Source organism: Capra hircus, chromosome 13 (assembly GCF_001704415.2).
Source record: "Capra hircus breed San Clemente chromosome 13, ASM170441v1, whole genome shotgun sequence".
Taxonomy (NCBI): Eukaryota; Metazoa; Chordata; class Mammalia; order Artiodactyla; family Bovidae; genus Capra; species Capra hircus.
In genome coordinates this window covers 74,409,592-74,436,650 of record NC_030820.1, presented here as the reverse complement: position 1 = coordinate 74,436,650, position 27,059 = coordinate 74,409,592, and the positions used below count along the sequence as shown (strand labels likewise).

The 27,059-nt window shown below is 53.9% G+C and overlaps 1 protein-coding gene across 1 annotated transcript in view; it reads left to right on the top strand.

Moving 5' to 3' along the window:
* The window catches only part of CDH22 (cadherin 22), a 142,906-nt gene extending 116,087 nt beyond the window's left edge, over window positions 1-26,819 (top strand). The window contains exons 8-12 of the mRNA XM_018057957.1: window positions 2,660-2,796; window positions 14,522-14,643; window positions 14,764-14,881; window positions 21,667-21,918; window positions 25,496-26,819. Coding sequence (XP_017913446.1) covers window positions 2,660-2,796; window positions 14,522-14,643; window positions 14,764-14,881; window positions 21,667-21,918; window positions 25,496-26,082 — 1,216 coding nt within the window. The 3' untranslated portion in view covers window positions 26,083-26,819. The remainder of the gene's footprint in view (window positions 1-2,659; window positions 2,797-14,521; window positions 14,644-14,763; window positions 14,882-21,666; window positions 21,919-25,495) is intronic.

The following is a 27,059-nucleotide window of genomic DNA, read 5'->3' as shown; positions in this document are numbered from 1 at the left end:
AGAAGATTCTTCCTGAGCTAGCACCTGTGGCTAGGCAAGAACACCAGCTGCTCTTCATCCCCTCTTCCCCTCTTCAGCCTAGTAACTTTGTGCAGGACACAGCCTGCACAACCATACTTGGCAGCCCTAAGCTTGGGAAGCTGCCTCTCTCATCTTCATCTGCAAAATGGGTTGACCACACATCAGCCTCATAAGATGACAGGCAGGGCGGGGCCTCATCTGTCTCATTTGCCATTTTACCCCCAGAGCTTAGCACAGAGTGGTCTTCCCCTGTGGCTCAGATGGTAAAGAATCAGCCTGCAATGCAGGAGACCCCAGTTCGACTCCTGTGTCGGGAAGATCCACTGGAGAATGGATAGGCTATCCACTCCAGTATTCTTAGGCTTCCCTGGTGGCTCAGCTGGTAAAGAATCCGCCCACAATGCAGGAGACCTGGGTTTGATCCCTGGATTAGGAAGATCCCCTGGAGAAGGGAAAAGGCTACCCACTCCAGTATTCTGGCCTGGAGAATTCCATGAACTGTATAGTCCACGGGGTCACAAAGAGTCGGACACGATGGAGCGCCTTTCACTTTAGCACAGAGCAGTGTGGAGAAGGCATTCAGCTAATGTTTAGGCATAAAAGAATGAAGGGAGGGATGGCTGGAGGAAAAGCAAGCTACAGACTGTTAAGTGCTGGCCTGATGGGAGGAATTGTCATCTTGGATCTGACCCACACACTTTCACCCAGGTCGGGAGGACCCAGGCTGATCAGGGCCAAAGAGGATGTGGGCTTAGCAACTTAGAGAGAGGAGGCGGCATTAAACTAGGGATTCGGGGGACCTCCCTGGTGGTGCAGTGGTTAAGACTGTTTGCTTCCAATGCAGGGAATGTGGGTTTAATCCCTGGTCAAGGAACTAAGATCCCACATGCTGTGTGGCATGGCTGAAAAAGAAAAAAAACCTAGGGCCCCAGAAGACTAGCTCTAATGCCCACTACACCCTCAAGCCCAGCCCTTTGCAGTCTGCCACAAACTGGCACCTCCACTGCAGCAGTGAATATGAAAACAGTAAGGGCTGCCACTTTTGCCCAGTTCCATGGATTACTTCCTCTAACCCACACCAGTGATGTATGAATCACCCTCTTTTGTAGACAAGTAAACAGAGGCCAGTGAGGTCCAGTGCCTAGCCCAAGGTCACCCAGGTGGAATAAGAAGCAGAGGATTCAAAGCCAGCTGCAACTGCTCCCAGACTCCACAGTCCCACTGGGTACCACTGTGCTTAGTAGTGTGAGGGGTGACCCGATGGACTGTAGCCCTCCAGGCTCCTCTGTCCATGGGATTTTTCCAGACAAGAATACTGGAGTGTGTTGCCATTTCCTCTTCCAGGGGATCTTCCCAACCCGGGGATCAAACCCGTGTCTCTTGCATCTCCTGCATTAGTAGGCATGTTCTTTACCACCAGCTACTTGGGAAGCCCCTCCTACATGCACTGGGTATCATTATCCCCATTCAACAGATGCGGAAACTGAGGCCTGGAGCGGTTTGGTAATGCAGCCAAGGCCCACTGAAGGGTCATCTCAGGGCTTCGAGTTTCAGTGCGGGTAGGGAAGGGGGTGTTCTGGTGTTGTCCTCTCCGTGGGCCTTAGTGTCCCGGCTCTGGCTCCAGAAGATGCGGAAAGGGCTTGTTTCCTCCAGCTGGAGGAAGGGGGAGGGGTGCCCCGCCCCACCAGGCTCCATTGTTCCCGCTGCACAAAGAGCCCTTGCTTGGCATTCGGGGGCCTTTGTAGGCCGCGCAGCCTGGCGGCGCCCCCGCCCGCGTTATCAGCCTGGGGAAGCGGCGGACAGAGCTGGCGGGGCCTCTCTGGGCCGCCGCCGCCCGAGACATGTGTTGGACACGGGCCTTTCAGGCCTGGAGCCGCCGCACAAAGGCCCGGGAAGGAGGCGGAACAAAGGGCTTTTTCACGCGGCAAGTGAAAAGCCGCAGATTAGCACTGGCGCGCTGCGCTGGCGGGGAGGGGCCGGCAGCCAGACCTCAGACCCCTTCTTGGCTCAGCCCGCGTCCCAGGTCTGGGGCCTCGGAAGAGCGAGCCTCTGAGCGGCACAGCCAACTCCCTCCCTCCAGCACAAAATCCCTCTAGGCTCCCCAGGACCCCTAACGCCCTGAATTCTGCACTCTGCTTGTTCTCAAGCCTCTTCCTCCGCACTTTCCAGTTCTGGCCTTTTCTGCACAATTTGCCATCCCCTGAATGATTCTCACTTTGCAGCTTCTGTTCCCCATGCCTGGAATGCCATTCTGTCCCTTTCTCAAGACCGGTTCCAGAGTCACCTCTTATGGAAAGATAAGAATCAAATACCCTGTGAATGCTAACTCTGTGCTGGGCACTTTGCCTTCTTCCTGACCTCACAACGACCGTGAGATGTAAATTATTAGCCCCTTTACCCAGCTGAGGAAGCTGAGGCTCGGAAAGGTTGAGCCTTGCCCATGGTCACACGTCAGGAACCCAGTGCAGCTGAGATGCAAACTCAGATCCATTTTCACGCCTCCTCTGTCGGAAAAGGTCTCTCTGCTTCCTGTGTCTCCCGGGCAGGTGGTTCTTCTTTAGGGGGAGGGTGGAGGGACATGGGCACTGCTCCATCAGCGCCAGGACACCTTCAATCAGCCCTGACCTGCCCCTCTTAGGTATGCCATCGACCGCGACTCAGATTTGGACCAGATCTTTGATATCGATGCGGACACGGGTGCCATCGTCACCGGCAAGGGACTGGACCGAGAGACAGCCGGCTGGCACAACATCACAGTGCTGGCTATGGAGGCGGGTGAGCCAGGGGGCGGGGCGAATACGGAAGGGAGGGGCGATGGCCAAAGGGTGGGGCTATGGGCGGGGCAAAGCCCAGGGAGGCGGGGCCAAAGGCTGGGAGGAGGGCAAAAAGAAACTGGGCAGAGCTGAGGTGGGGGCGTGGTCGGCAAAGGCTGACCCACAGGAACACAGATGTGGGAAGGATCCCGAGCCCAGAAGGCCGGGCCCAGTCTTGAGTTTGGCTTTCTTCCTAAAGCTTGTATTGAGCACCTACTATACACCAGTCCTTTTTATAGAGGTTGGAGATAGAGCCCCTAACAAGGTTTAAAAAAAACTGTCTCCATGGGCTAGAGCCAGACCCTCAGGAAACTTCAAGAAAGGGTGTTCGCGTGTCAGCTAAGTGCTAACAAGAAACTGGAAAAAAAGAAAGCAGAGGAAAGGGATTGGGAGGGAATTGTTTCTCTTAGGGTAGGCTTCTCTGCGAAGGAGACTTGTCAAAAGAGAGCTTGATAAAGTGAGGGAGTCATGCTGCCATTGGAGGGAAGAGAGTTCCAAGTAGAGGGAACAGCCAGTGCAAAGGCCCTGAGGTCATAGTTGGAGAAATAGCAAGGAGGCCAGTGTGGTTGGCGAGCGGCAGAGTGTCTACCCTGCAGTGGGTCTTTGGACTTGACTCCGAATGAGACGGGAGTCACTGAGGGGGTTGAGCAGAGGAGGGAGGTTGTCTGACATGATACCTACGGCTGCTGCATTGAAAATAGGTTGTTTGGGGGCTGCAGGGTAGGGGTGGGGGGGTGGGGAGGGGGAAGGAGCAGGGGCTCAATTAGAATTTACATGCAACAGGGCCCTGAAGATGAGATAGTGGCCTGGCCCAGGGTGATAGCCATGGAAATGGTCAGAAGTGGTAGCTTTTGGAGGCAGGCTGAAAATAGAGCCCCCTGGACCTGCTGATGGGGTGAGATGGAGGAAAGAGATGGAAGGGTCAAGAATGACTCCAAGGTGATTGGGCTGTGTCGAAGAGTGTGTGTGTGTACATGCGTGCTCGCATGTCACAGGCAGTTTGGTGCAGCTGGGGAGGCGTGTGAGCTGAGAAAGAAAGAAGCCCTGGGACATGGAGTCTAGACAAGTCAGGCCACGGAGGTGAGGGGCTAAGAGCATGGGGGTTCATGGCACGCCAGGAGTGGGGAAAGGGCAGTTCAGCAGGCCTCCTCCTCAACCAGAGCAACACTGCCAGAGCCCATGCTAGACCAGCTCCGCAAGCTCCCCTCCCTGTCAGCTCTCCAGGTCTCAGCAGCCAGCAGAGCCTCCAGTAACCGATGGTGACAGCAGGAATACTCAGAGGCTCAGCCTTGGTGGAAGTGGGCGCCATTCAGACTCCCCCCTGCCGAGCTGGGCCCCAAGGCCCTCCTGTGCCTTCGAGCCCTCCTGGCGGCTCTCCTCCTCCACCTTCCCTGGCCGGTGCCTCCCACTTCCCTATCCCCACCAGCCCATTCCAGCCGAGGAAGTCCCTAGGCTGAAGTTCCCTTCGTTTCTTTCAACTTCGGTTTAAAAGGAAATACAAAGCTGGCTCAAACCTCAGTGCCTGCTGCTCCCGAGCCTTTGAATCCACTTCTCCACCGCATGAAAGGGAGATAACAAAGGTGGCTGGAGAAGAAGTGGCTGCTGCACTGGTGGGCAGACAGCTCCCCATCCCCACCTCCCTGAACCTGCTTCCTGAGCAGCCAGGGGGCCTGGCCGGGCTGCTGGGCAGAGACACCCCCTCTCCCTGCCCACAGAGCATCTCCCCACCAGCTGTCACACCACCTGACGGCCCACCGCTGGCCGGTCCCTTCTTGGGTTAAGCGTTGTGCTTCTGCCCTGTGAATCTCTTCCAGAAAGCAGCTAGAGAAGCATAGAGAATCTCTAATGCTACCATTTCACAGAGAGAGTGTGTCAGGGGCCTCTCCCTAGCAGAGATTTTTTTGCAGTGTTTACCTAATAGATACTGAGTTTGATCCTTTTTAGCACATACTTCTATTGAATCATGATCAGCACCCATTTTATTGATGGGAAAATCGAGCCTCAGACTATACAGAGCTTTGCCCAAGGATGTGCAGTGGCAGAGCCAGGATTTGGGGCCAGGTCTTCCTGGTTTCTTCCACAGCTTTGCTCCACAGCCTCCCTTTTCCTGGCACTCTGTTCTCTGGGCCCCACCCCTATTGCCCCCACACCATCCCAGTAACTGAGCATGGGGAAGGAAAGGACTGGGCTAGCAACCCCTCCCCTCGGAGCTGCAATTCACAACTCCTGCCCAAGTCTCACCGGGGATATTGATCGATGATAAAATGAGTGGTTCCCACTTCACGGTGCTGGTGGGGGGATTAAATAGGATAGAAAGAACTTAGCCTAGTACTTAGTGCTCAGTTAATGATAGCTATTGATCTGGACTCGGTGCACTTGCCTGAAGCACTCACTCTGTGCCAGGTGCTCTACAGTGCTGTGTTCACGGAAGCTCCCCACCTATCAGATGTCGATTCTGCCATTACCCCCAACGTATGGATGAGGAAACTAAGACTCAGGGAGGTGAAGTCATTTGTCCAAATTCCGGGCCCCAGCCAGTCTGACGGCATGGCCCGGCGTTCACCCAGCTGCCCCCGAGTCATATGTCTTTAGTGCCAGGCATGAAGCCAGGAGCGGCGCCAGCCATCCACCCACTCCAGCCTCTTGCCCTCTCTGTGAGACGAGGACCAATTGTTATCCCCACTTTGCAGACTGGGAAGTAGAGGCTCAGGAAGGAACCGCAATGGCCCCAAAGTCACAAAGCCAGTCCCTGGGGGATGAGGGTGGGCAGGGCTCCCACAGCCAGGCCAGAGCCTCAGGGACAATGCCCTGGGGTCTCCCCATCACCACCCGCCCCCCCACACACACACACTGCGGTGCTTTTCTGCCAAAGCATCTATTTGGCTTCTCAGAAACAGGGGACCACGGCGGGGGGCCAGTGGCGGGGTCAACAAACACGAGGTGACAAGAACCAGAGGGGAAATATTTACACACAGCAGCGGAGCCTTGTGAGCACCTCGGAGAACAGAACGAGAACGGCACTGAGGCACAGCCGCAGCCTGTCAGACCGGATTACCTCAAAGACTCCCCAGCCACTTAGTATGCGGGCTCCCCTCTCCCCCGAACTTCTGAGTCATCCATTCTGCCCATGCAGACGCTCCTTCCACTGACATTATCTTTAACGTTTTGTAATCATGAAATATTAATGACCGATATTGAATTTAAAGTACAATTTGTGTCTGAATCCTTCAGTGGAAAAAAGGGCAGTTGTAAAGGGACAGTCTTCAGAGAGACAGAGGGGTGGCGGGCGGGCTGGCGAAGCCGGCGCTGGGGTAGAGGGGGGCGGTATGCCAGGGAGCTGCAGCCGGCCCCCTCTTCCAGGCCCCAGACTGGTCTGGAGGGGTTGTCTCTGGCTGGACAGCAAAGAGTTAACTAGATTAGCTAGAGCTTCCCCATCCGGGTCACCCCAGGCCAAGTCCCGATTTCACCAGCCCCTGATTTTTCCTTTCTATCACAGAGCAAGCTTTATGATTTAGACATGCATTTGTGTGCCAACCTTGTTGATCTCTCGTCTCCTGGGGAAAGGACCTTCCATGAAGGCAGGGTCTCTTCCATATCTGTAGCATTCACACTGGGCCTGGCGCTTAGTAGGTGTGTACAAGTATTAGGGTGGCCAAAAAGGTCATTCAGGATTTTCCGTAACATCATATGGAAAATCCCAAACAACCCTTTTGGCCAACTCAATATTTCCTGAATGGATGGTGAATGGTCTTGCCCACCCAGTTAGGAAGGCAGGGCAGCGTGATAAAGAAACACTGCTTCTAGTGGTCCGACCCCTAGCCGAGAGTATGGACAGTCATTTCCCCTCTTCTTGCCTTGGTTTTCTCACCTATGAAATGGCACCCTATTGGACAGCTATGAGGGTAGTAACGGTTACTGTTGACTATTAATCACGCGCGCTCAGTCGCTCAGTCGTGTCCGACTCTTCGCGACCCTATGGACCGTAGCCTGCCACGCTCTGTTCATGGGATTCTGCAGGCAAGAATACTGGAGGTGGTGCCACACTCTCCTCCAGGGTTTCTTCCCGACCCAGGGATCGAGCCTGGCTCTCCTGTGTCTCCTGCATTGCAGGCAGATTCTTTACTCACTGGGCCACCTGAGAAGTTCATAACTATTCATCATAGTGGCTTCTATTTATTTGAAGCTCACAATATGCCAGATGTTGTGCTGAATGCTTTATATAAAGTGTCTGCTGGGGTCCTCTTCTCATCCACCGGGCCTGGGCACTGGAGTCTGGGGGTAGAGTCTTGGCCTCTGACCTCGGAGGTCTGGCCCCACTCTGGACAGCACAGGGTAGAGGGGATGAGGCGGTGGGCTCTCAGGAGGTGCAGCAGGAGAAGAAGGCAAGAAAGCTTTCCCAGAGAAGGGGACGTCTGAGTTGGGTCTCAAAGGTTAAGGAGAGTCGGGTTGGGAGCTCCCAGCAGAAAGACGTGTGCCAAGGCCTGGAGGTTTGGCCAGCAGGAAGACCACTGTCCATTCTAAGAAATAGAATGTGGCTAGAGGCTGGGCCAGAGGGTGGCTGGAGCAGGTGAGACGAGCTGAGCATGCAGAAGCTCACTGGGGGCCTCTACAAAAGGCCTCAGATGTCCTGTGAGCAGCCGGACATCTCCTGGAGACGACAGGGAGCCAGAGCAGGTCTTCAAGCAGAAGAGGGAGATGGTCAGATGTGCAGTCCCCTGTGGCCACTTGGGTTCGTGGGGGAAGGGGGACGGGAGGGGGGCACCCTGGAGCGGGGAACAGATGGGAGGCTGTCAGGAAGACTCGGCTGAGACATGTGCTGAGAGTGGAGGGCAGGGCGAGGGAAGGAGGGAGGAAGTGCTGGGGAGGCTGGGGAAGAGGCTTGGCACAGCCCTGCATGGAAGGGGTCGCTTCAGAAGGTAGTGAGCTCCCCATCACCAGAAGTGTGTAAATCAAGCCTGGGTTCCACTTGGACCAGGTAGCTCCCAGGATCCTGAGCTGCCTAGGTACTTAATTAATCCCACCAGGAACAAAGATTTTCGTGAGGTCCATGTGGTCTTTGTAGGAAAGCCCAGAGTATTAGGACCAGCTCAGCCCTAGGAAGGAAAACTTCCTGCCACCCACCCCTGATTCCAGGGCCCCTATTTTATCCAGAAGTTCTCCCCTACCCTTTGGTGGATGAAACATCCCCAGCTCAACAAGGTCAAACTTCCAATCTCCATGTGGAAGCCAAACAGATAACCAACAAGCAGAGAAGGCGCCCTAACCTCGTGCTCCCACTGGAGGTGAGTGGGGACCGGGCAGGTAGTGCAAGGCATCCCCCCTGACAGCTCTGACACCCCTTCCCTGAAGCAGCCCCGCCTGCTCACCCAGTCCCCCCCATCGCCGTCCTGCCTGCTTGTCTTGGCCAGCTCGTAATTGGGATGATAAATCTTCCTGCCCAGCTGGCCAGCGCTAATCAGAGCCTGGTGTTTGGATGCAATTTAATTCCTTCGGGAGGTGGTGGGGGCGGGGGGTGGGGGGCTGAGGGAACTGTGGAGCAGAGGGTCTGGGCTACCCTTGCACCACTGCTGGTGAGGGAGAAGGAGGTACCTTCCAGCAGCCCCCTACCTCTGTAGCCCCCTCCCTCCTCCCTCTCCCCACTTCTCACTCTCCTTCCCATGCCCACTCTTGCGTCCTCACTTCTGTCTCTCTCCCTGGCTTCTCTCTTTCTCTGTGACAACCAAGGAGAACCTCGGAGTCCAGCTCCATTTGTTTTACGGATGGGAAAACCTTGGTGCAGGGAGAGAGGCGAGAACAGGTCGGACAGCTAGACTGCTCCCTCGGTGATGTGATTCAGGGACGGGCACGGCCCCCGCAGGATTTGTCCCTCCAGAGGCCTCGGTCTCTCCCTGCCACTCCGCAGCAGCCCAGCATGATTAGAGATGCCAGACAGTGAAACCCATTCATTTGACCAACCTTTATTAAGCACCTACTGTGTGCCATGCAGAGAGGGGCTGGGGAGACAGCAGCAAACACAAGAGACCAAAAATCTGCTTGCTTTCTAGTGGGGGAGATAGATGATGGGTGAGTTTAAGTAAGTAAAAATACAGACAGAGGATGAGACAGTTAGATAACATCACTGACTCAATGGATATGAGTTTGAGCAAACTTGAAGACAGTGAAGGACAGTGAAGCCTGGCAGGCTGCAGTCCATGGGGTCGCAAAGAGTCAAACAAAACTTAGCAACTGAACAACAACAACAACAAAAATACAGGGATGTTGGATAAACATGACAGAGAGAGAGCAGTAAATGGGGTATCTGGTGGAATTGCAAGGAGCAAAGTGAAATAAAGTCATCAGGGGAAGTCTTGCTGAGAAGACATCTGGGCAAATACCTGAAGGAGGGTAAAGAGGAAACTTGGATCAGAGGAAAAAGGAGAGTGGGGCGAGGGACAAGTCCAGGGAGGAAGATCACACAGGCCTTATGGGTATGTAGGTCTTGGACGTATAGTCTGATTGCCCAGGACTGAGGACAGTCAAGGAAAGCTTCCTGGAGGAGGCAGACATTTGGGGCCTCAAGGCAAGCTGGCCTCGGGCAGCTAAAGGTGGTCAGAAAGGCCATATCATTTGAAGGGTAGAAAGTCCCTGTTTTGAACCAGGCTCAGGTTCCATTGATTGTCCCCTGTGAATCTTTGGGCAAGTTCTTTACCTCTCTGAGCCAGTTTCCTCATCAAAAAATGGCAGTAATTCAAATCCGTACCTCCCACAGGATGAAATGAGGCAGAACAAACCCTGGCCCATGGCAGGTTCTCTATATGTGTTTGCTGGTGGCCTTCTGGGAGGCACACATTCCTAGGAGTTCCCTAACAGGGTCACCAGGCCAGGCCCTACACCCTCTGTATTTCCTGCTGGCCTCCAGCCTCTAAGTTCAGTTTGGCCCAAACACTATATTAGGAACGGCCAGGGGATGGGGTCTTCTTTAGAAGGAATCCAGAGTTTTGCTATCTACAGACTCCCCTCCCACCCCAGGACCTTTGCACAGGCTGTTCCTACTGTCTGGAGAACTCTTTCTTCCCACCCCCTTCACCCGATCACTTCCTAGTTGGATCTCAGCTTAAAGGTCCCCTGCTAAGTGCTAAGTAACTTCAGTCGTATCTGACTGCAGCACTGTGGACTTCAGCTCACCAGGCTCCTCTGTCCATGGGATTCTGCAGGCAAGAATACTGTAGTCGGTTGCCATGCCCTCCTCCAGGGGATCTTCCCAACCCAGGGATTGAACCCGTGTCTCTTACATCTCTTGCATTGGCAGGCAGGTTCTTTACCACTGGCGCCACCATCCCCTACTTCAGGGTAAACATCCCTGTGCCCCACCAGGGTAGGAGCTCCTGCCTCCTCCTCTCACAGTCCTGGATTTTTTTCCTCTCAACTCTTATCACAGTCTGGAATGCTGTCTGTCCCTGCCATAGACCAAGAGGCAGTGTTGGTCTTGTTCAGTATTGTGCCCTTGGTACAAAGGAGGCGCTCAAACTGTAGTAGTCAGCAAAAAACAGAAGTCTCAGTTTCAAATTGCCCAGTCCGGTCCCCCATCTGTTATACAAAAGGGACTCTGACACCCAGAGAATCTAAGGGGACTGCCAACACCGCACACTGGCTCTCCCGCCCAAGCCTGCTCTCTTCCCAAGGCACCCACAGAGCGGCCCACACTTCTCAGCCCCTCGGCCCCCCAGGGCTCCACCTGCCACCTCCCTGGATTAATGGTGAGCCAGCTCAGAGAGGAAGCACCCGGCCGAAGCACGTTTAATTTTAATTTAGGAATCGGTTAAGACTGCAGGCCTGCTCAGCTCTGGGCTGTCAATCAGCCTTCCTCAAGGCTGCATCAATTAGTTTAAAAATATTGAATGTAATTTTGCCTGACACAACATATTGCAGCTACTGCAAAATATAATTTATTTTAGAAGAAGAAATAATTAAACTAATTTGCATGTCAGTCAGCTGAACTGAGATGCCAGGGGAGGGTGAGTGGGACCCCTGGGGCATCCAGCCCTGGGAGAGGGCGCCTACCACTGGGTGTAGGGTGAGGTCAGCCTGGGCCTCGGTCCGAGCAATAGCTGAATCTGGATGGACAAATATTCAGGCAGCAGAAGGGCCCACGGGCATTGCACCTGGACTAAGCACTGGACTGAGTATCCGGAGACCTAGGACCCAACGCCAGTTCTGCCACTGACTTTCCTGGGGCTTTGGACAAAGTCTTACCCCTTTCTGGGCCTCAGTTTCTCCATCTACAAAATAGGTTTAGGGCATTCTCTGGCGGTTCACTGGTTAGGACTCGGCACTTTTACTGCCCGGACCTGAGTTCGATCCCCGGTCAGGGAACTAAGATCCTGCAAGCTGCACAGCACGGCCAAAAAATAAATTTTTTAACGGGTTTAATTAAGACCTCCTTTATGAGTTGTTTTGAAGATCCAATGAAAGATAAGAAATTTTGTTATAAATGGGAACTTTCTGCATGAAGAGGAAATTATTAATTGATGGATGTCTTGTTTTATACCAGAAACATTTAAGGTGGTAAAATTATGCATTATTATCAATTATTACAAATGATGTTGTGACCCATAGGGTTTGGAGGAAGCCAATCAGAGGCAAGATGTCCAGTTGGACCTCCCCCAGCACCTGCCAGTCACCCCTGGAGTTTGCAAAGCTTGCTATGGATACATATTATATAGACTCACCTGGAGCTATTAAAAAAAAAAAACCATTAATGACCAAGTCTTGGGGCATCCGTTCATTTTAAAGCAGGATTTTTTTTTTTAAATTTGTATTTATTTGGCTGCATCAGGTCTAAGCTGCGCTCACGGGAAGTCCGTTGCATCATGCGGTCTTTCACTGGGGCTCGTGGACTCTACAGTATGGTGCACAGCCTCTCTAGGGCAGGATGCACGGCCTCTCTAAGGCCGGTAGGCTTAGTTTCTCCACAGCATGTTGGATCTTAGTTCCCTGACCAGGGATTGAACCCACGTCCCCCACATTTCAAGGTGGACTCTTAACCACTGCACCACCAAGAAAGTCCCTCTAAGTGATTCTAATGAGCCAGGCCGGAGACTGTCATGATGCCAAGAGCATGAGGATGCTGCCTTAGGGTTGGCCCACGAGCTCTGGGGTCCCAGGCTAGCCTCCAGTTCAGGGGGTCTCTGAGATAACCTGTGTAGGTGGCAGCTTTGGCGACACAGAAACACACCTCTTGGCTGCATTTTACACCTTAAACTTATACAGTGTTATATGTCGATTAAAAGTGAAGTCGCTCAGTCGTGTCTGACTTTGCGACCCCATGGACTGTAGCCTACCACGCTCCTCCTTCCATGGGATTTTCCAGGCAAGAGTACTGGACATCTCAGTAAATCGAGATAATTGAGATAGAATTACAGAAGAGATAGGAGAGGCCCAGGAGAACCCAGAGGAATGATACAATAATGGGTGTCTCACCAGCAGTGGACCCAAGCCTCCAGTCTGCCCACTGAGGATCTTATCCGACTCTGAGGACCCCTTCTGCATGGCCCCACAGGACCCTACCTCTGCCTCCAGCCCTGAACCACCTCCCCCCCAACCGGTGCCCTCTCACTCCCTACCTTCTCTCTGCCTCCGTGGGGAGAGAGGTGCCTGTTCCTGGTGATGGACCTCACCCTCCCCTCCTCCTCTCCTCCTCTCCCCCCAAAGCACCCACCGGCTGGCTGTTCTCCGGCAAAGCGCTCTTAAAAATAACAGCTCACCCGGCATTCCCAGTCACGACTCCTATCTCTCGCCCCCGGAAAAGCCCCCCTAATCACCGAAGCGGCAGATCTGGGTGAGCTGAGAAGATAAGGCGCCTTGGCTAAGGGGAGCTCCAGAGAGGAGTCGGGGTTTGAGTTAATTAAGGACGCCCCCCACCCCCAGCCCTTCCTTTCCCTGACCTGGTGGCCACACCTGCCTCCCAATGTCCATTTCTGTGTTTATCGACACAGGAGCAGCTGCAGTCGGCATCCGCTGGGGCCCTTGAGTTCACAGAAAGGAGCAGTCGACCACCCCCTCTTCCCCCAGTAAAACTCATGGGGTTCCTGGCTGCCTGTCCTTGATTGCAGTGTTGGCTGGAACATGTCAGTAATGAACTCATGGCTAAGATAGCCAAGGACACGGCACCCATGAGCACTCAGAGGTCTGAGGGTGTAAAGGGCCAATGTTCAGGGTGCTTCTCAGAAAGGACAGGAGGGGATGGGGTATCCCAGAGCCCTGAGTCACTGAATGTCACTGCTGAGAGGATCCTTCAAGGATGCCTGTTTATTTAACAAGTCCTTATGTAATACTTGCTGTGTGTTATATATACAGTATTAAGTGCTTTGCAGATATTGACTCAATCCGTCCGCCTGGCCAACCCATTCCTAACAGATCCATTTTGTTGTAGGTAAGAAAATCAAGGCACAGAGAGGTCAAGTGACCTGGCGTGGATCACACAGCTACTAAGTGGCACCACTGAGATTGGAACCACTTGGTTCCTGAGTCCTTGCTCTTAATCACTGTGCTCTGTTTTCCAGGTGTGGAAACTGATGTCAGAGAGGGAAAAGTCTTACCCAAATCAAACACCGTGTCAGGGACAGAGCCATGCCTGAAATGCAAGCCTCTTTCTGAGTGTTTCCAAGTTTCACTCATTCACTCCGCAGATCTGTTAGAACCTAGTCTGTGCCACAGGCCGCAATGCTGGGGACCCAGGAACTAACACAACGGAAGCCTTGACCTCAAAGACATCACAGATGGAGGGGTGGGGACTGCATGGTTTGGGAGGTGAAGACTCACCTCCAGTGGACTTGTCTTGCCCTCTCAGGATCGAGTCTTAATAGAGCAAAGGTTTGGGATGTGAGTTGCCAGCGGCCCGATTCTTTAAACTCTCCAATGTTTTCATTTCTCTTCTGCAATATGGGGATAGAAATTGTACCAAACTACCGGATTTCTGCAAGGAGACCTGACGTGATGGGTGTGGATGCTTCAGGAGCATTCTGTGCAGGCGGAGGTGGAGGGGTGGAGTGGCAGTGTTGACTGTAGTGTGGTTGGAGATGGGAGTGGGGGTGGGGGTGCTGTGGTAGTGATGTGGGTGATGAAGGCGGGGTCATGGTGTAACAGAGATGGTGGATAAGTGAATGCCTGGAGAGGACGGTGGTGGTGATATTGGCGACTGTGGTGTCGGGGGGTGCTGGGGTTGGAAAGGGCGGTGAGTGATGAGTGTTTGTGATGGTGGAGATGAGGGAGGCGGTACTTGTGGATTCGACGCTGGTGATCATTCTCATGCTGATGGAGATGGTGACAGAGGAGCTGGGGTGGCATGGGTGGTGGTGAGAGCGGGGAGGATGGCATGGTGGCACTGATAGTTATGCTGGTGGAGGTGGCAGTGCTGCTGGTGATGGTGACGGCAGTAGTAGTGATGGTGGAGAGGGTGATGGCGTTGGTGACGGGGCGGGACTGCTGATTATAGCAACGTAATGGTGATGGTTACAGTGACAATCGAACGGTGGCGATGATGATGACGACACGGATCTGCTGATGCTGACCCATGTAGCCCGATGTCCAGCTTGATCAACACACAGATCTCTCGATGACACCCCACTGCCTAATGTTCTAGCAGGAGATGGGGGCTGCTAGATCTCATACTTGAAGCCTCCCACCCTGCTGCTGTGCTCTTGTTACAGACAATCATGCCCAGCTATCCCGGGCATCCCTAAGGATCCGCATCCTGGATGTGAACGACAATCCTCCAGAGCTGGCCACACCCTACGAGGCAGCCGTGTGTGAGGATGCCAAGCCAGGCCAGGTACCACTGAGGGGCTGTGGGCTGGGGGTGGCTACCAAGTCGGTTGCTGGGGCAACCTCTGTTCAGGCCCGGCGTGGGCTTGGCCTCACCTCAGTCCCCTGCCCCCTCCTCACCCTTCAGCTCATCCAGACCATCAGCGTGGTGGACAGAGATGAGCCCCAGAGTGGGCATCGCTTCTATTTCCGCCTGGTGCCGGAAGCTCCCAGCAACCCCCATTTCTCCTTGCTCGACATCCAAGGTGAGTGACCTCTGAAGGACCACCAAATCCTAGGACTCGTGGAGGGAGGAGCCTAGCCTCCCCGTCCCCTTCCCATGTTACGGAGGCCCCTAGAGGGCCAGTGATGGGTCCGAGATCACACACAACATCTGCGCCACCCTGGAGCCCTTACCAAGCCTGCTGGCCAGACTGAAGAACAAGCAAGAGTTGGGTTGGTGGAGTGGAGGGGCCAGCTCCAGGGTAACAGGGGTAGATAGAAAGACACAGAGAGGGAATACCTGGAGAGAGGGAGCGGCTCCAGGGTGAAAGGAGCCCCTGATCTAAGTGAAGGTTGGAATAAGCCAGGGATCCCAGGTGGCTCAAACGGTAAAGAATCTGCCTGTAATACAGGAGACCTGGGTTCGATCTTGGGTCAGGAAGATCTCCTGGAGAAAAGAATGGCACCCCACTCCAGTATTCCTGCCTGGAGAATCCAACGGACAGAGAAGCCTGGCGAGCTACAGTCCGTGGGGTCACAAAGAGTCAGACACAACTGAGCAACTGACACACACCCACACACAACTCCCACCCTTTTGTTTTAAAAGTGCTTTATCCCTTGGGACTTCCCTGTTTGGCCAGTGGTTGACAATCCACTTTCCGATTAAGGGGGCGCAGGATCTGCCCCTGTCGGATATCCAAAACCCCACATGCTGAGGGGCAACTAAGCCCACGTGCTACAACTACTGAGCCTGTGGGCCACAACTAGAAAAGCCTTTGCACTGCAGCTAGAGAAAGCCATCGTGCTGCAACGAAGACAGCACAGCCAGCAAAAAAGTGCTTTAGCCCCCTCACATTTCTCTTTGCATCCTCATGGCCACTTGGGAGGCAGCTTTTCTTACCTGTCCCCTCATTTTGCAGGTGATGAAACTGAGACTTTAAGAGGACAAGGGACTCACTCAGGGTCATATAGGGAGTCAATGTGAGGCTGGGATTCAAACCCACACGTATCTCAGTTCCAATGTGCTTCCTTCTCCCTACCTTGCGAGCAAACTGCCCCACCCAGCCTGAGCTGATCCCATTTGTGAAACCCACCCCTGCAGGTTCACCTTCATCAAGAAGTTGAAGTCTGAATCTTTAAGGGGTAGACTGGGGGAGTGGGATCAACACCCTGGGAGTAGGGAACCTGAGTCTCAGTTCAATCTCAGTTCATGACTTCCTGTGCAACCCTGAGGTCTGCCTCAGTTTCACCATCTGTAAAATGGGACTGAAAATGCCTGCCAGGCAGCTAGGTGGCCCCAGTGAAATGTGGCCTACCGAAGTGTATTGTCAGTACCTAGAACATGGCATCTCCTTCATTCAGCAACTATTTCTTGAATATTTATTGAAAATATGTCTATATGCCAGGCACTGTTCTAGGTCCTAAAAACGCAGCAGCACATGAGACAAAATCCCTGCCTTCATGGAGTTTACATTATAAGGAGGGAAAATAGAAATTAAACAAACAAATAATATGATGAGGGTGGTAAGTAGCCAGCAAGGAGAAATAATGCAATCGTCACAAGAGTTTGGACTTCTATTCAGTGCTGGACCCTCGGTGCCTGGCACATAGTAGGTATTCACATACCCATGTTAGACAAAACAGGAGGAAATAAAGCAAGGTAAGAGTAGAAGCTGGGCTTCCCAGGTGGCGCTAGTGGTAAAGAACCTGCCCGCCAGTGCAGGAGACCCAGGTTCGATCTCTGGGTCTGGAAGACCCCCTGGAGGAGGGAATGGCAACCCACTCCAGTATTCTTGTCTGGAGAATCCCCATGGACAGAGGAGCCTGGCGGGCTATAGTCCATGGGGTCATCAAGAGTCAGACACGACTGAAGCCACTGAGCATAGCACAGCACAAGCGTAGAAGCTACTTTAATAAGGTGGCTTAGGAAGGCCTCTGGGAAGGAGTCGGTAGTGAGGAGCGATCTAAAGGAAGTCAGGGGTGAGCCAGGCAGATAACTGCACAAAGAATGATCCAAGTCCCAGAGACAGCAAGTGCAAAGGCCCTGAGGCAGGAACAGGCTTGCAATGTTCAAGACCTTCATAGTTGGGGTGAGTGAGTGACAGGACTGGAGGACATGTAGTCAGAGAGGCACTGAGGTCAGATGATGTGAGTTCCTTCTGAACCTGGAACCGGTCTGGGTTCACTCCTCCCGACCCAACCCAAGACTTTGACATCCCTTCCCTCAGTGCCTCAAGTGACCTCTGAAGCCAGACCCATGTGTATTTCCAGGAGTCCTAAATGGATTTAACAACCAGTGCAGCTCAGATAACCAGTCAGGACACTGATCATAAACCTGGAGTAGGACCCTGGGGCCTCTGCGGAGCCAGGCTTTAACCCATCAACGACTTGATTGTATTAAAGTGGGGGTGTGCTGGTGGCTCAGCAGTAAAGAATCTGCCCGCCAAGGTAGGAGACGGGGGTTTGATCTGTGGTCCAGAAGGATCCCACATGCCGTGGAGCAAGTGGGTCCAGGCACCACAGCTATCGAGCCTGCATTCTGGAGCCCAGGAACCGCAGCTGCTGCGCCCGTGAGCAGCGACTGCTGAAGCCCTGGTGCTTGTGCTCCGCGATAAGACAAGCCGCTGCAGTGAGAAGCCTGAGCAGGCACCGCCAAGATAAATAAATAGTATTTTAAAAAAAGAAAAGTTGGGGGTGTGCTTGAGGGAGAGGCCGAGGCAACAGGGCAGGAATCGGGGGACTCAGAGTCACGGCTATTTAAACCTTTCAGAAGTAGTTCGATATTTTAACACTTTCACCACCAGTACTGCCCTGCCTGCTCATCATTGCTGTGGAATCCTGAGCTGGGCATAGGAGACACAAGGAGCCCTGGCTTGACCCCTTGACCTCGCCAGGTTCACAGATCTTTCCAACCCAAGGGGCTTGAGGTTATGCCCCAACTACCCCTCTGTGATCCGGGGGTCGGAGGCTGGGTTGGCTGCCAGGGGTCCCATCCCGTGTGACCCCCTGTTCCGAGCAGCATGCTGAGGTCAGCATAGGCAGGCAAGGGCTCCTCCCTCCGGCCCCCCAGCTCCTCCCCACAGTGTGCCAAGCCCCCTCCTCCTCACCGTATAAATATCCCAGTTGACAAACGGCTACCCCAACCCATCTGTTTCTTTGTACAAATTTGTAGCCAGTTTGGAAACGTGATTTATAAATATTGCTTTTGCAGCCAGGGATTGACACTGATGTATGTCAGGCCAGATGGATGGATGCAGTGCTGGGCGCAGATCCCGCCTAGAAGGGTGGGGTCGGGGTCTGGGGTGGCCAACGGCTTCCCCAGATGAAGCCAGCTGCTGCCAGGAGAGGAGTGAAGAGGGATGGGCACGAGGCTCAGGGATTTCCTCCTATGGAATGAAACGGTAGCAGGGACCAGAGCTCCAGAAACATATGGCTCCCGTGGTCAAAGACAGCAGCCCTGAGAAACAAATATCCCCTTTCTCCTCCTCTGTTCTTACTTGGGGATTTGAGGCTGAGCCAGAGCCAGCCAGTCATTTTTCAAATCTGTCTACTTCTCAGGGCCTCCACAACCACTATTATTTCACATCTAAAACGTACAACAGCTTCCTAACTGGTCTTCTGCACCCGCAGTTGTATTCTAGATTAGAGGCACCCTTGCTTAGAAGGTGGGCTCTGAGAAGGCAGGGCCTATGTCTGTCTCGCTCACTGCCCTTTCCTCAGGGGCTAGACTAATCCTGGCCTCTTGTTGTTGTTTAGTTGCTAAGTTGTGTCCAGCTCTTGCGACCCCACGGACTGGAGTCCACCAGGCTCCTCTGTCCATGGGGTTTCCTAGGCAAGAATACTGGAATGGGTTGCCATTTCCTTCTCCAGGGGATCTCCCCATCCCAAGGGTCAAACCAGCATCTCCTGCATTGGCAGGCAGATTCTTTACCACTGAGCCACCAGGAAAGGCTTATCCTGACCTAAAGAGGGTATTTAATTCTTATTTGCTGTTGAATGGAGGGATGATATGTCACTAGGTTGCTTCTTTGCCCACCAATCAGTGGCTTCCTATTGCCTTTAAGAAAATAATGCAATTCCTTACCATGGCCTCTAAGATTTTCTATAATGAGCTTCTGCCTCCCTCTCCAGCATCTTCTTGACTTGCTCTAATCATCACCCAATCCCTCCAGCCACAAAAGATTGCTCTCAGCTCCTCGAGTTCCTATGCCTCTTCCAACCACAGGACTTTTGTATGGGCTATTCCCTCAGGGTTCAGCAATAATATAACGTCTTCACCCAAAGAGTTCTCCCTGACCTCCCAGACTGGGTCAGATCTTCTGTTAAATGCTGTTCCTATACTTTTCCTTCTTAGCACTCCTCATGGTTTGCAGTTGTAGACTCAACTGTGGGTTTATTTGATTAACATTTGTCTCTCACATTATCACGTTAAGACCAGATCCAAGACTATGGTTGATTTAAATCTTCATTGTTTCCCTCCTATGACTAGCATGGTGCCAAGCACACAGTAGGTACTCAATAAAGATTTATTGGATGCATGGATGGAAGGATAGATGTATGGATGGTTGAAGGATAGCTGGATGGATGGATGGAGGATGGGTGGACAGATGAATGGAAGACAGAGAGTTGGATGGATGGATTGATGATAAGATGGGTGGATGGAAAAGATAGCTATGCCACCAATTAACAGACTAAATTCAGACAAATCCCTTCTCTCTGAACCTTAACTTGCACGTATTTAAAATGGGAATAATGTTACAACTCTTGATGTTTGTGAGGATTAAGCATTTCCACCCAGTCCTTGATGCGTTAAAGAATACTCAGTCAGTGCAAAGGAGTCCCATCCTTTCACCCCTCATCTTGCTCTTCAGCCTTTCATCCTCAGGGGAAGGCAGATGTTGTCACAGCTGGCTTGACTGCCCTTTGACAGGAGGCTGGAGTTCAAGCCAGAGCTTGAGGAGCTGACCCAGAACCACTGGCTACCCCTAAAAGATGTGGCTCATTCAGGCATCATTCTTTCAGGCTGGCTCACTGCCAGGGAAGAGACAGGCACACGCTACCTTAACGCAGCATGACAAGTGCTATAACAGAAGTGTGCGTGGCACCTGCATAGTCAGAGCAGGGTGGGGGAAACCATAAATCCTTCCTTCCCAGAGAAGCAGAGAAAGGAGGCCACAGAAAGGAGGTGACATTTAGCTGGAGCATGACGGATGAGGAATTTGCCCAGGCAAGAAGGTGGAGAGGGCGTTCCAGCTAGCGGGAACTTGGTGAATTAAGTCAGGGCAACCTCAACAGAGAGCGGGCGTGGGGTACGGCGTGTGGGGGTTGGGGCAAGAAAAAATTTACAACCAGCCTTCATGGAGAGTTTCTGCTTTGCGGGAGCTATTCTGCGGGGCATGGGTGAACTACACCATTTCGTCCTCACACCTGCGAGATGCTGTTTTCCTCCATTTCAGATGAGGAAACCGAGGTCCCGAGAAGCTAAATGAGTTTCCCTAACTAGTACATGACCGACTCAGCCTTAGTTATCAACATTTTAATGAAACTTTCCAATATGTGTAAAAGTAGAAAGGATCACACAGCGTCCTGTGTGTCCATCACATGAGCTTCAACCCATGGCCAGTCTTGTTTCAGTCGGACCTCCAGGGTACTTCACAGATGTGCCCAAGACCACAAGTCGGCCCTTCCGAGGGCTCTTGGTTCCTGCTTTATGTCCATGATGGGAAAGGCCAGGACAGGAACACCAAATGGGGGCCAGGGAAGGGGCTGAGTTAACTGGGGACAAAAAGCTGCGTAAGGGGCCCGGGCTGCCAAAATCTGAGGTCAGAGAGACCTACCTGAAGCCTGTGAACAGAGAGAAGGACTCAGGAAGGAAGCCTGAGCCCCTCGCAGGAAGTGAGGCCCCCATTGTGGGGCTGGCTGTCAAGGGTGGGGGCAACAGCCAGCAGCCAGGTGGGCTCTGAGTACCTCCACCAAAATGATGGGGGTCTGGGGTTGGGGGCAGTCCGTGATAGCCTGGCCCGCACAGGGGAGGGGTGGAGGAGTCAGGAGGCCAGGGGAAGCGGGCACATCTACACATTCTCCACCCGCCCCCGAGTCCTGGCGGGCACTCCAGGCGCCAGCCTGCAGCAGTGTGATGAGTATGACTCATGTGTTCACCGTCTCCTCTGGCCGCCTGCATCCGAAGGAAAGAGACGGGTGAGGAGACCTCGGTGCCCTGGGGCATCCTTTTCAGGCCCCAAGGCTATGTCCCAAGCTCTCCAGGCTCAGCTCTTAAAGAGACCCCTGACAGCAAGCTCCCTCAGCCAAAGGCAGGTGCCAGTCGGAGTTCCCAGTCTTCTCTGATGACCCAGAAGTTGTCAGAGCTCAGAAAGCCGCAACCCCAAGACCACAGGACCCCAGGGTCAGGATGCATTTGACAGCTGGGGTAGAATCTGGAACAACAACAACAACAAAAGGCTGTTGAGACACATGGCAAAAAAAAAAGTTGACATAGCCAGGGACAGGACCTTGGCCCAGCTGGGGACAGAATCTTGGAATAACTGGGGACAGGACCTTGGCCCAGCTGGGGACAGAATCTTGAAATAGCTGAAAGCAAAACTTTGAGACAGCTGGGAAGAGAAACTTAGAACAGCTAAGGACAGAAGTGAAGGCTCGAGGGCTGGGGACAGGACCTTCAGGCAGCTGGGGGGCAGAATTGGGGGAGATCAGGTCCGCTGGGAGGCAGTAGCTGGGGGCAGAGTGAGGCAGATCCCAAAGTGGACTCAGGAGGGGCTGGGACAGGCACGGCTGACCCCAAGTCACTCGCCCCCCCCTTTCTCCGGAGCAGACGACACAGCCGCGGTGCACACGCAGCGCGTGGGCTTCAACCGGCAGGAGCAGGACGTGTTCTTCCTGCCCATCCTGGTGGTGGACAGCGGGCCGCCCACGCTGAGCAGCACGGGGACGCTGACCATCCGCATCTGCGGCTGCGACAGCTCGGGCGCCATCCAGTCCTGCAACACCACGGCCTTCGTCATGGCCGCCTCCCTCAGCCCCGGCGCCCTCATCGCCCTCCTGGTCTGTGTCCTCATCCTGGTCGGTGAGTCCGCCTGATTGGGACCCGTCCTCGGGCCCTGGATTTCCTTCCCCAGCGGCCCCCGTGGGGGTCTGACTGTCCTGTGCGCACAAGGAAGGGCTGGCTTGATGGAGCTCCAAGTTCTTTCCAAGATCCCCAGGCTGGGAAGCCTGACGTGGTACTCAGAGCCTTCACAACAGGCGGAGAACTTCTTTGGTTCTCTAGTTTGCAGGGTGTCCATCTGGCAGGTTTGGGATTTGATTTTATCATGATTGGGCCCCTCCTGCCATCTCACTGCAGCTTCTCCTTTGTCTTTGGATTTTTTCCGTGGGTTTCAGCATCCTCCAGTCGATGGTTGTTCAATAGCTAGCTGCGATTTTGGCGCTCTCGCAGGAGATGGGGGCGTGTCTTTCTACTCTTCCATCTAGAACCAACTGCCTGAGCTCCAAGCTCTAAGCTGCAGCTCTTATAAGAAATCTAAGTACCCAGCAGCCGCTTTGCCAGCTTCAGAAGGGGTCAGCACCCAGTGGAGACTAAGTTCAGCTGGCTCTACATGGCCTGAAGTCTCCCCTAATTTTTAAAAGCCAAGCCTGTGTTTTAAAGTTCTCTCATGTCTATCGTCCTATTTTATTCTCTGTGTAGGACTTTTAGTAAAAAGGGCTCTTGTGAACCTTACAACCATGCAGCCAGAGTATCAATCCCATTTTTCAGATGAAAAAACTGAGGCTTGGAGAGGTTAAGTGGCTTGCAGAAGGGGACCCAACTAGTCTTCTAACTCGGTCTTCCTTGAAATCAGGTCTTTTCAGCCTATGTTTTCTGTTCCTTTAAGTACCCCACCTGCTGGGAAATTTGGGTTTGCCTGATGGCTCAGAAGGTAAAGAATCCGCCTGCAATGAAGGAGACCAGGTTGGATCCCTAGCTCGGGAAACTCCCCTGGAGAAGGAAATGGCTACTCACTCCAGTATTCTTGCCTGGAGAATCCCATGGACAGAGGAACCTGGCGGGCTGCTGTCCACAGGATCGCAAAGAGTCAGACACGACTGAGCAACTAATAATTTCACTTTTTTTTCACTGCTAGGAATTTTAACTGGGGGCAAAATCTTGGGGCAGCTGGGGTAAAATCTTAAGGTATTCAGGGAGGGGGCAAAATCTACTCTGGTATCAGTTGCACCAGCAGCCACTTGAACTCCCAAAGTGTCCCCAAGGAAGAGGTCCAGTTTCAGGAGCTCAACTGGACCCAGTGGCCACAGTGCTGCCTCTCGCTGTCAAAGAAGGGCTTCACCTCAGCCCTGACCTCTGGACTTCACAGAACAGCCAAAGCTGGAGGCGCTCAAGGAAGGGCCAGATGGCAGATCCCAGGTTTGCTTGGTTCCCTGGGAGATTCAGCTGCCTCCTATGCCTCGCCACCCACCCCCGGGACCTGCAGAGGCCCTGGGCAGGCCCCTCCTAGCTAGGAGGCTCCCCACCACCCCTCTCTCTCCCCTCCTTAGCCCATGGCTCAGAAACCTTTTTCCAGAGGGTGCACTTTACAGCGGTTTCATTTTCCGAGGCAGTGCAAACAAATTTCTGCCTAATTGCCCACAAACGAAGAAAGTGCACATCAGTGCTGTAAAGGTGACGGGCGGAATCGCTGATCAGGCCTGGCACATCTGTCGCCCGCCGCCTGCACTCCCCACCATCTGCTCTCACGGGCATCGCCCTCCGCAGCTCCAGCCTCCAGCTCCGGAAGCCGTCCATCCATCTTTCCCACTTCTCTCCTGACGCCTTTCCTCCCTCCTGACCTGTCCCCGGGTTCCCCCCTCCTTCCCTGTCATGGGCCACCTTGTTAGGTCGTGAGCCTGCAGCCTGCCCCATGGCCCTCGCAGCTGGTTCTGGACCCTGGCCTAGCCCGAGCTGTTTGGAGCAGCAAGAAAAATCCAGTGCCTGACATGATACCCAGTGCATCTCTGTCCATTCATTTACCCAGCCATCCATCTAATTCTCTGTTTGCTCATCAGTTCCCAATTTATCCATCCATGAGCCCCACCCCCATGTGCTCAATTATTCTAGGCACTGGGATTCATCAGTAAATGAAAGAGGCAAAAAGCCTCGAGTCACTGGGAAGCTGGGGTTGCCATTGCTGAGGGGGAGAGACAGAGGGTAGGAAGGAGGAAATATTATTATTTCAAATTTCAACAGGTTAAGTCTGTGATTCTTCTGGTCACCCCCTGGGACTTGTTGGGGTGGAGTCTGGATGGACAATCTAGGTTTCAAGGGAGAAGTCCAGGCTGGAGGCTGAAGTATGGGAGTTGCCAGCCTCTAATTGGAATTTAAAGCCACAAGGCAAGGAAAGCGCCAAGAAGGAGGATGTGGATAAAGGACCAAGGACTGAGTCCTGGGACATCTGATGTTAAGAAGTCAGAGAGGGGACTTCCTGCCCCTGGTGGTCCAGTGGTTGGGACTCTGCTTCCAAGGCAGGGGGTGCAAGTTCAATCACTGGTCAGGGAACTAGGATCCCACATACGGCATAGCCCCCCCCCCAAAAAAAATGTTTTCTAGATAAAAGAAGTCAGAGAGTAGAGGAGAAGAGAAGCTTGCTTAGAAAGTTGAAGACAAGTTATCAGTGAGGCGAGAGGAGGAAGGGCACGCAGAGTCCTTTCTGGCAGTTGAAGAAAGCCAAGAAGGGACGATTCATTCATTCTCTCCACCTTGCAACACCCAGGTCTCCATCTAGTTCTTCATTCAGTCATTCATTCAACAAGCATAGTCCTCATGCTTACCGCGTGCCAGGCACCCCGCCGGAGGAACATGCCCCAGGTCCTCCAGGGCAGTTCAGAGTGTGGATTTGAGGTGAGACGAGACCAACATATGGCAGAGTCTGTGCTATGAAGGAGCCATGGCTTTCAGACCTGAGCTGCCTGGGCATGACTTCGAAGCCTTATTGAAACAGACCCAGTAGATCTAGGGCACAACCTAAGAAAGTGCATTTCTAACAAGTTCCCAGGAGGTGCCAATGCTGCTGATCCAGGGACCCAGGCAGGGCAATAGAGAGGAACCCTCACCAGGGAAGCTTGGAGGTAATGGTGCTGAACCCAGCCTGGAGCTCTCAGACGAGGGCTCCTGCAGGACATACCTGGATCTGAGACCCAAAAGGCTAACAGCGTGATCAGGGCCTCTGGAGTGGACAGAGAAGGACAAGGGTGAGAGAGAGGTCAGGGCCAAGGACATTTCATTCCCCCAAACGTTAGCTACCCTCTTTCCACCCACCAGCCCCCAGAGACCTCATGGGGATGTATCTTCATAGAGTTGAGGATGAAGACCTCAGAGGTTGGGTGCAGCCCTATAACACACATGAAATCTCTTAACACCAGCTCTCTGTCCCCACCCCCAGTGGTGGTGTAGCCTTGATTTGCACACCTCCCAAGATGGGCAGCTCACTACCTTTCCAGATAGCCAGCTCTGTCCAAACTGTGAGAAAGGTATTTTTGCACAGAAATTTAGGAAACCTGCATGAGCTTTTAGGCTGAACCAGCTCTGCTGGGCATCAGGAGAAGGGTGGTTCCGAGGATCGCCCTGGGTGGGGCTGGGCTCTCACCGGCACCCCCTTCTCTCTCCCCGGCAGTGCTGGTGCTGCTGATCCTCACCCTCAGGCGCCACCACAAGAGCCACCTGAGCTCGGACGAGGACGAGGACATGCGGGACAACGTCATCAAGTACAACGACGAGGGCGGCGGTGAGCAGGACACCGAGGCCTACGACATGTCGGCGCTGCGGAGCCTCTACGACTTCGGCGAGCTCAAGGGCGGCGGCGGCGGTGACGGCGGCGGAGGCGGCGGCGGCGGCGGCGGGGGCGAGGGTTCCGCAGGGAGCGCGGGGAGCCCCCCGCAGGCGCGCCTGCCCTCGGAGCGCCACTCGCTGCCGCAGGGGCCGCCGAGCCCGGAGCCGGACTTCTCGGTGTTCAGAGACTTCATCAGCCGCAAAGTGGCGCTGGCGGACGGGGACCCGTCGGTGCCGCCCTACGACGCCTTCCAGACCTACGCCTTCGAGGGCGCGGACTCGCCGGCCGCCTCGCTCAGCTCGCTGCACAGCGGCGGCTCGTCGGGCTCCGAGCAGGACTTCGCCTATCTCAGCGGCTGGGGGCCCCGCTTCCGGCCCCTGGCCGCCCTCTACGCCGGCCACCGCCCGGACGACGAGGCCCCGGCCTCCTAGCCCGCCCTCCCTGCCGCCCGGGCCCGACTGCACCCCCAGGACAAAGCACGTCCGTCCCCTGCTTCACCCCCTTTCCCAAACCTCCCACCCTCCTAGGGCGGCCAGGAGCGGGGCCACGCGAGTGGACCCTCCGATGGCATCCCTCCCCGAGGGGGTGGGCAGCTTTCGCCCAGAGGTGCGGGAAATAGGATCAACATCACGAAAACTGCCCCGAGAACGGGCACCGCTTGGCTCTGGGGGTTACATAGAGAGAGGGGTTGGGTGGGGCGTGGCTCCCTCCTGGCTTGGGGGAGAACCCGGAGGGAGAATGCTGCCTAAGTGCCCTCCCTTCCCCAGGTATCCCCTCATCAGAGTTAAGAGGAAAGAAGGGCTGTTCATTTACTAAGCGCCTACTGTGTACTGGGACTGTGCAGAGAACGTCTTAGTCGTCATGGAAACTGCGAGGTGGAGCCCTGAAGGTAACAGATGGGGAAAGACCCCCCAGAGCAGTGGCTGGGACCTGTCCAAGGACACCTGGCCAGTGTGCCCTGGAGTCACGGCCCTTGCTGGCTACCTGGCCTTGGGCAGGTTACCTCCCTTCTCTGGGCGTCAGTTTCCTCCTTTGTCAAACGAGGCAAATTAGCAGAACCTACCTCGAGAGCCCTGAGGATAAAAAGGTTTCGTATGTGTCAAGTGGTTAGGACAGTGCCTAGCACATAGTAGGTGTTCAATAAATGTTAGCCTTTGATACTATTATTCTTTTTGTCGTTCTTAGAAGCCAGGCATGTCTGTCTCCCAGGCTGAGCTCTCTCCCCACTTTCTCTATATTTCTAAGGAAAGAGAAAAGGTGCTCCTGCTCTGAATGGAGGATGGGGGGATATGGGGACATTCCCAGAGACTGGCACTTCAGGCGACACTGGGATAGGACACTGGCCAGGGGTGCCAAGAGAGGGCACAGCAGGTAGCTCCAGGACTTAGACCAGTGGGAGGGCTGCTGG